At 44.0% G+C, this 9,688-nt stretch overlaps 1 protein-coding gene and 1 long non-coding RNA gene across 2 annotated transcripts in view; one reads left to right on the forward strand and one right to left on the reverse strand.

The window, feature by feature from the left end:
• The first annotated feature begins 219 nt into the window (after positions 1 to 219).
• On the forward strand, positions 220 to 1,185 carry LOC134034997 (uncharacterized). Its single transcript, XR_009932291.1, has 2 exons — positions 220 to 474; positions 761 to 1,185. It is a non-coding gene; the product is annotated as an uncharacterized LOC134034997 (long non-coding RNA).
• A 69-nt stretch (positions 1,186 to 1,254) lies between these two features.
• pde1ca (phosphodiesterase 1C, calmodulin-dependent a) overlaps positions 1,255 to 9,688 on the reverse strand; it is a 46,079-nt gene continuing 37,645 nt past the window's right edge. Inside the window, 3 exon segments of the mRNA XM_062479757.1 lie at positions 1,255 to 1,451; positions 7,507 to 7,818; positions 8,602 to 8,777. Coding sequence (XP_062335741.1) covers positions 1,255 to 1,451; positions 7,507 to 7,818; positions 8,602 to 8,777 — 685 coding nt within the window.

A 9,688-nucleotide genomic window follows, 5' to 3' on the forward strand; every position in this document is an offset into this window, starting at 1 on the left:
GAACGTCCAATGAGGTCCTTGACATTTACATTACATTTAGTCATTTAGCAGACACTCTTATCCAGAGCGACTTACAGTAAGTACAGGGACATCCCCCCGAGGCAAGTAGGGTGAAGTGCCTTGCCCAAGGACACAATGTAATTTTTCAAGGCCGGGAATCGAACTGGCAACCTTCAGATTACTAGCCCGATTCCCTAACCGCTCAGCCACCTGACTCCCTTGACACGTTCCCCTAACAGCCTAGGAGCGTAATAAAGACAGAGCATCTTGTCTTGTGTGTGCAGACCAGCTAGCGGAGCCCTCAGACACAGGCAGACATCCTGGTGGAGGAGGAAGACGACGGGAGAGCGATGGAGGTGATAGAGGTGAAGCACCACCCAGAGGTTCTCCTTCCCGAGGACCAGCCTAGCGACCAGCAGAAGAAACCTCGGAGGAAAGACACGCCGGTCCTCAGCACTCCGCCGCTCATACCAGGTAAGACCTCCCGCTGCTGCACCCGGACTCTGTAGTAAACCTAGACATGTCTGTTCCTCGATCTCCTATTGTGCTTTCTGTATGAGCTGTTCGTGTGTCGCTTTGGAGGATAGCGTGCGCTCAATGTGCAATGTTAAATGTCGAGTGGATGGGGTGTCGAGTTGTACAGGTCTTGCACTGTAGTTTCAAGTGACCTACCATGGAAGCGTACATGAATGTGAAACCATCTCTTTGTTTGTTGTGACAAAAACAAAACAAACGTTTGTTTATTTCCATGCGGTTTCAGGTGTGAGGTTGATGAAGGGAGAGAAGAGGATGATTCATTTGGAAATGGAAGAGAAAGATGGAAAGAAGTAGAAGCGTTTTGAGTTGGAGGGATTATAGTCCTGTGTGTCGTTGACAATGTTGTTTGTAAGTTGTCTTTAGATATTCTTCTGTTCATGTGTATTAAATATTGCTCGGTGAATACAAAATCTGAGTTTTTTGGTATATTTCTTTTATTAGGCTTAAATAATAATAATAATACATGAGGTAAAAACACATTTTATGTTATGTTTACATATTATGTAGGCAACTGCTGTTTGGATGTACTGCAGACAGAGATATGCTAACTAATTGGCCTAATACCAGACTGTACATGCTCTACACACAATAAAAACATACACATTTCTGCATGAAAATAAATGACCCCATACATTTTTGAAGTTACAGTGAGTACATAGACTGTTGTTTTGGCAGACCTACAGTGAAATCTGAGATAACTAAGATGGGAGGCAGGCACTAAGTAGGATAAGTGGGCGGGTCAAAATGACCTTTGTCACTTCCCCGTCGCAGAGAGATGCACTGCAGCCGCCTGGCTTTGCTCCTGGCATCGATTGGCTGAGTCTCCACCTTCTTCTCTCTGATTGGTCGGTAGGAGTTGGCACAGTAGCTGGGTCTCTTGTAGTAGCGAATCAGATCGTAGCCAGCTGCTGAGTCTGGAAGACAGAAGGTCAGTGTTGACTAATCAAAAGAGCTGATTCCGATATGGTACAGCACACATCCACATCTAGTAAAACAGTGGGTTGAATGAAGACACTGAGCCATTATCTGAGCCCTTTGAGTTCAGATTTATTGTCACAACAGTGCAATAAATAACGTAGCATTGGAACAGACACGACCACTTTTTGGCCTGCACAGTTTTCTTTTGGTGTGTGATCAAATTGTTTCTCAAATTAAAAACATCACATAACATGAGGATGGATCTGACGTATGGATCCAAAACAATGCCTCCCTCTGGGACACCTTGAAGCTGTATCACAGTAAAGTAAACATATACTATGGCTTCAAATACATGGAAGATTACAAAATTATATAAAAGAGAAATATGGCTTTGAAACAAACAGGACGCAAGACGTGTACAACTAAATACATGTCCAAAATCATCCGAATGTTTTTCAACACACAAAAAACAGATGGCGCCATTGAGTCTTCCGAGCCTATCCAATAGGAATCGACTGTGTAGCTTACTGTGTCATAGCTAACTGGTGGACAGGATTGTGGTCTTTGACAAAAGGCCAGGCCACCATTTTAGAAGTGGCATCGACAGAAATGGAAGGATTGTCTATGACACAGCCCTGCTTCCTCCCTATCAGCAACCCAATACGTGATTGAGAATGACAAAGGACTGCTGGCGTGAGCTTGATATGACAGAAGATAACTCTCTGAGATTGCATGTTGTAAGAACAGCACAGTGTGGCAAACCGGTGAGAACAAGCGTTATGTCTATGTTACTACTTTGCTGATTTCATGCATTTCTAGCAATGGCTGTGGTCCACACAATGTGTTGTTCACCAAACAGGAAGCAAACCCTGGTGTCTTTCAAGACCAATGTGAACCGTTAGACCAAGAGGACATCCTGGTGCCACATCAACATTGTTGAGAGCATGTCTCAAACAGTGGCTCCTCTCTCACCATGTCTAGCATAGAATAATGAGCTTCAACAGCATATGTTCCAATGGAAACAACTTGATGCAAATGAACAAATTGGAAGTGACTGTAAATTGACCCTATCCCACATAATGAGAAAAACAGATAATTATAAGATACTATAACGGTCAAGACAATGTGTCAACAATCACAGATGAGCTTGAGGTTGAAGATGGAAATGAGCTGAAAGATGTCACTAAAAGCTTTTGCGCTAGCAAGAACGATTCACAAAATGTTTCACACAGAATTACTGATTTTTCTACACAATTTAAGGCAAAGATTCTTGAAAGTAATAAATCAACTGAAATTTCAACAAAAGTATTGTCCCTTTAGATACTGAAATATTGTTTTGTATGAAGTGTATCACTACGTTGTTTTTATCTTTGGTCAAGGCAACAGGAATTTCTACACAGTGGACCTAGACTGGAGGCCATTTTGAATTACCTTCAATATGGCCTCAATACTATCAGTCTTTTCCAGACGAGACAACTTCTATAAACTACATACTTACATTTCACTGCGTAGTAACCTATGTGTTAACTTTTCTCTTTTTAATATTATACAGTGAAACCATGTACCAAATGTGTTCAATGGTATTCTGATGTTTTGTCAAGTTGGATAAAAGTGGAAAATTGTAAAGTTGCCACACAGACTTTGTTCAGGTTTTGCTGCTTACAAGACAGAGACCCTCAACAAGTGTTGGTGCCAGTCACATGATCCAACCTCATTGGACCAGAGAAAGTTTTAAAGGGCTGTTTTTGAATCTCAGTTTGAACATCTCCCAAAACTCAAGCATCGTCAAATGGCAGCCAATTAGTACCAAGTTTAGAAAAATAACTAAGGACACTGTCTAAACAGGGTAAGAAAGTGAGGGTTATGTTTCTACAAACATATTTTCACCTCATGCCTAATTCTTGAATTTAAAACTGTGCTTGCTCACTGTAGCATCCGTGTAGCATCTTTAACATTTAGCAACTAAAAAGAAAAAGCTACAAATCAAAACAGAGAAATAAAAGGCTTTGCATGCTTCAGGATAATAAATAAAGTATGCCAGGATCAATGTATTTCCCGCTATGCTGTGGGACAATGCAAATATACGTATATTGACCCATCTCATTTGTTAACTAAAGTCATTTGTAAAAATAAAATAAGACTTCAGACCTTACAAAAATCATTCATAAATAAACTATAAATAACTACTACACAAGCTCCAACATAGAACTGGTTTAAAAAAAATACAATAAATATACCTCCCTTGAAACACTTGGGTCAAAAGAAAAAACTGAAATTGAAAAAAAGGACAGAAAGGATTGTACATTTGTCATACACAGTTTAAATAAAACTAAATATTTGGAAATTGACAATGACTGCACTTACTTTAAAAACAGTCGTGTGACATTTCATTACATTTTTTTTAAAGACTGGATTTCAATCAAATAAGCATTGCTGGAACGACAGTATAAATCCTGTACACCTAAGCATATCTAAACAACTATTAACTACATTCACCCTTAGACTAGTCAAAATAATACAATAAATGCATATCTGACTGAACAACCACATTATAGATACATACACTATGTATTACTTGGAAATGAACCTGTGAGAATGTCTAGAAAAATATATTTGAAAAGGAAAAGTTATTTATTTCATTCTGATTCTATTCATCACATTTAACATATGGGAATTGGTGTTGCCAGAAAACATTATCTGTACTTTTACATTTTCACACAAACATCACACTACCAGTATATGTTTTCTCTATAAGAAAAACCTTTTGATAATAAACTGTTGGCCATATATGCTCACATAGGGGTTTATCAAAACGTTAAAATCCTTTAATGTGTGCTGTAATTAGCAAAAGTGACTGAAATCTAACATGTTAAAGGTAAATAAATCTTTCATTATAATCGTTTTGTCCTATACAATATAGACACAATGTTCATAAAATCAATCCTCATCCGTTAATACATTCATTTATCATTCATTCACTCATTTACTCTCTAATAGTCATCACGCACATTGAATAACATTAACAGCAAACAAATAATGTGTGATTGGAACATTCTTCAGAAGTAGTTTCACGTTGACATAGTGAAAGACAAATGAACACACACACCTACACACACACACACACACACACACACACACACACACACACACACACACACACACACACACACACACACACACACACACACACACACACACACACACACACACACACAGTATTCCAAATTTCATCACAGGGGACTTTTTCCATTGTTATATTGACTTGGCTGTGGCTGAGGCAGCCACAGAGGCCCTGCAGAAACCAACCTCTGCCTGGACAGGTGTGGCCAGACTGGGGGCCAACAGGACCTCATGGACCCCCGCCCCCACCTCCCCACCCTTAGACCAGCCAGGGCCTGACCTCACCCATAACCAGTGGTTCACCTTAACCCCCTCTGCCACAGAAAGTCACCTGAGCCTCAGAGCTTTAACAGAGGCCTCATACCTGGGCCCCAGTCCCTGGCCTGGGAACAGGCCGTTAGCAATCAGGCTAACTGCTGAGAGGTCAGGCTGAAGCCGGCTCATCTAACAACACAGGTTCATGGCAAGGTGAGATAGTGTCAGCAGTCATCTGGGATGAGGCTAAGGTATAGGACCAAAAACGAAATCCATGAGAGAGCGTCAAAAAATACAAAATAGATTTGAAAGAAAGTTTCATGAGAGTTTCATCCAGCAGAGGGCGATCTAGAACAACAGAAGAAAAACAAGAAAGCTGTTCCTCCTGGGAAATGAAGTCTTTGTTGAAAAAACAGAGGGGGGGGGGAGGAATAGGGGCGGTTAGTTTGCATCGGACGTGGGCGCAGACGCTGCGGCCGCCGTTGACCCCGTCTCAGGGGCGTTGTTATGGTTACTGTTGTCTTCCTCCTGGGAATCTGAGAGAGGAGGAGAAGAGTCAAAACAAGTCCCCCCTTCGCACCAGACAAAACAAAAAAATAACAGGAAGGAAGAGAAGAGGGGAAAAGGAGGATGAAAAGGGAGAGAGAGAACATATGGCACATGTAGAGTGGTTGCCTAGTGACTCCAGGCTGCTCTGCAAGTTTTACTGTGGAGTTGGGTCCAGATGTACTAACCTGAGTTCCCCTTCACCTGACAACACTCTAAACTACCAAGTAGCAACAAGAACACATGCCTGGATTAACTATTCTCACTGTTCTTACTGTTCTCCGAGCTTTTGGGAAAGTCCTGACACCACAGAGATAAAGTTTAAATAACACGAAAGTTGTTTTCTATGTTTGTGAGTAAAGCAGATCCCCAGGCCAGAGTGTAAAGAGCTAGAGCAACTATGTGAGAGGGCAAATCTGTTTGACAGCATGCCACTGTTAGCTGACACAGTACTTTACAATAAAATACTGTTTGCATGTATTTCTTTGTACATGTCCTTTGAGAAAGTGTGTGTACTGTATATTGTGTGTGATGATGTGTGTAAACGTGTGTATGTAAGGACCCTGACAAAAGTCCTTCTCAGGATTTGGAGACGGTTGTGAAGTATCCTTGAGAAATGCACCGTCACCATAGCAACATAAAGAACAGACTGGAGGAGAGGAAAGCACAGGTGAGGCTGCTTTTGTGAGGGAAGAGTTGGTGACATATGGCAGTGTGGGTGATGAGGGCTCTGGCCTTACAGACATTAACACACCATTCCACATTACAGTTTACAGCATTTCAGATGTTAGAAAGTTATCTCAAATATTCCACCTGGCTTGGTGGAATGTCTTGATTAACAACCTGTAGCTGGCTATAGATGTAATACGTTTGACTGCATCATTTGCTGCCAGCAATAATAGACAGAGAAAATACTACTTTGCATCAATCATTATTCTACGACGTGATTAAAGTAAAAAATATCTCGTTTCGAATAACTGACCAAAACACTGTGGAAAGGCCTAGTTAACGTCCAGCCTTTGGGGAAAAGGCGAGGGAAGGGCTGTTTCTGTGGAGATGGGGTGTTTGCGGGGGGAGGGGCGGGTGGGAGAGGCAACATAAAGGCAGTGGTGTTACCATCAGACGTCTCACTGTCATCGTCTGAGTCTGTCTCAGAGTCAGTCCCAGGTGAGTCTAGCTCCTCGGGGATCTCTCCTGTGAGGGGGACCAAACAGCCGTCACCAAAAACACCCTCGCCCGTGCCCAGGTCCACACGCCACACCACAAGGAAACGTTTGGAGGCAGTGGGTACGATCGACTTTCAGAAACCCACCCGAAACCTCCCTTACCCACTGCTACGGCATGCTGCAGAACACTTGACTGTGGAGATTTAGGCCCGCTGCACTCCATCAAACTTCTACTTCACCCAACTGCATTACTCATTTTACTCCACAAGTAAATTACATATTGTTAGGTCATTCTTGTTCAGTTTTTATGTGAATTATTCAGAATAAAAAAATTCAAATTCTTACCGTTATTGATATTGTTGATAAGTATACTAGCTCATATAGGTTTGGATTTACAGCATTTATAACGTAAGGTACATGTAAGGTACACATTATTATTATAGGTTTAGATAGGCTGTTAGAGATTGACAATAGGAGCAGGACCATATATTTCCAATATACACATACTTGTAGCTGTTACAATTGGTTAATAAACTTGAGAATTGAAAACAACTGAAAAAATGTACTGGCATCTTAACGATATATAATACTTGATGGTTTAAGATTGTTTTGGGTGTTGATAGAGTGAGACTGGAAGGGGTTAAACCATTATCGACTTGAACAAATTAATTTTCCTCATTTTCACTGCACACCAGAAGAGGGTGCTCTTTTACAAGAAAACACACCAGCAGTGCCCAGATGCAAGAAATGTGTTTTTGTTCTTGGTCCAATGTCAGGAAATTTGAAGCACAAGTGTTGTCACATAAACACAGATCGTCATTACATTTACTAGATCCACTGGTAACCTATGAATCCAGATCACTGTCCACCAAAAGTCCAGTTAGCCTGAAAATACTGATGCTTACAAGAAGATTTCACATTTACAAGTGTTATCCAGTGACTTGTGAAACTTTCGGCTACGTACCATTTTGAACTTGCTGGCTGTGCTCTTGGCTGGACTCCTTCTCGGGGTGTCCTGGTGCCGGTGTGGTCCCAACAGCCCCCCCGGGATCCTTGTTCCCTTCCTCTTCTTTAGGTTGCTCCTCCACTGCCTCCTTCTTACCCTCCTCCGCTTGGCTCCCTCCCTCCATGTCTGTCTTCCTCTCCTCTGCACCATCCCCCTCTCCCGCCTCCTCTCCTCTCTCCTCGGCCTCGTCTGCCATTCCCGGTTCTTTGCCCTCCTCCGTCTCCTGCTTGGCCTTCTCGTCAGCCTCTCTCTTGGATCTCTCCTCCAGGTCTAGCAGGAGACAAGAAACGACAGGCCTCTTATATCCCAAACATCCTTCACAGGGCGTAAACAGACTTCTACTACAGTTTTAGGCTTTGTCTGCAGACGACCCTCCGCTCTCATCCAAGCGAGCACAGGCAGAGCGTGTTTACGTTAATGCGATGATCCCCTGAGGACGTTTGAAGTTTCAATGAAAAACTCTCTTCTGTTGTGCTCAGCTGGGCTCTATTCTGTCCTGCTCTGTCCTTCTCTGTTGTGTTCCACCCTGCTCAATTCTGTTCTACTATGCTCTATTCTGTTCTACTCTGCTCTATTCTGTTCTACTCTGCTCTGTTCTGTTCTACTCTGTTCTGCTCTGTTCTTTTCTGCTGTGCTCTGCTCTATTCTGTTGTGTTCTGAGAAGATCGTGATGCCGCTATCTACTCTGCCCTATTCTGTTCTACTCGGTTCTGTTTGGCTCTGTTCTATTCTGCTCTACCCTGTTCTGCTGTGCTCTGCTCTGCTTGGTTCTGCTGTGCTCTGCTCTGCTCTGCTTGGTTCTGCTGTGCTCTGCTCTGCTTGGTTCTGCTGTGCTCTGCTCTGCTCTGCTTGGTTCTGCTGTGCTCTGCTCTGCTTGGTTCTGCTGTGCTCTGCTCGGTTCTGCTGTACTCTGCTCTGCTTGGTTCTGCTGTGCTCTGCTCTGCTCGGTTCTGCTGTACTGTGCTCTGCTCGGTTCTGCTGTGCTCTGCTCTGCTGTGCTCTGCCCTGCTCGGTTCTGCTGCCCTAGATTCCTCTCCGCCACGTTTCCCTCACCTTTGGTAGCCTGGGTCTTCCACTTCTCCCGGTTCTGGTGAACCTCTTCATTCCACGTGGCCTTGAAGCATTTGAAGTCGACCGTGTGGAGGGAACAGTTGACATTCCCACTGCCCTCCGAACCCACGCTCTTAACACTGGAACGCTTCCCATCTCCCTGTGTTATACTGTTCAGACTGCACACACACACACACCACACACACACACACAAAGTCATAAACCTGAAATGTCATTCTGATGAAATAAATCACAAAGATACACATTTTCCTGTTAATTTGGTAACAACATTGACAAGTAATGTCAAAGCCTACTTGTCAGTGTATCATAGCAGCAGGGAGAATGAGAGGACGGGAGGAATATTAGGCTGCTGTGCTTTAATCCTGCCTGCATGTTTATTCTGTATCAGAACAGATGGACGGCTCTGAGATACCAGTACAGCATGACAGATGTGCTTGTTTGCAAACACAAGCTGTGTGCATGCGAGAGAGAGAGACAGAGAGACAGAGAGACAGACAGACAAACCGTCAGAGATGGATCAAGACAGACGGAGAAATGTAGACAGAGAGAGACAGAGACAACAGAGCGAGCGAGCGATGTCAGGAATGAGGGAAAGGTGTTTCTTTTAAGACACTGTAGTACACGTAAGCCTCTTCATCCCCATCTTCCCTGGAGCCATTAGGGTGAGAGCAAGAATGACAGACGACGAGGGAGGTAGAGAGCGAGGGAGGGAGAGAGAGAGCGAGGGAGCGACAGAGCGAGGGTGGGAGAGAGCGAGGGAAGGAGAGAGGGACAGAGCGAGGGAGGGAGAGAGCGAGGGAGGGAGAGAGGACAGAGCGAGGGAGGGAGAGAGTGAGGGGGAGAGCGAGGGAGGGACAGTGCGAGGGAGGGAGAGAGGGACAGAGCGAGGGAGGGAGGGAGGGAGCGAGAGAGGGAGGGAGAGAGCGAGGGAGGGAGAGAGGGACAGAGGGAGAGAGGGACAGAGCGAGGGAGGGAGAGAGCGAGGGAGGGAGAGAGGGACAGAGTGAGGGAGGGAGAGGGTGAGGGATGGAGAGAGCGAGGGAGGGACAGTGCGAGGGAGGGAGAGAGG

The sequence above is a fragment of the Osmerus eperlanus genome, chromosome 15, assembly GCF_963692335.1.
Source record: "Osmerus eperlanus chromosome 15, fOsmEpe2.1, whole genome shotgun sequence".
Classification (NCBI taxonomy): Eukaryota; Metazoa; Chordata; class Actinopteri; order Osmeriformes; family Osmeridae; genus Osmerus; species Osmerus eperlanus.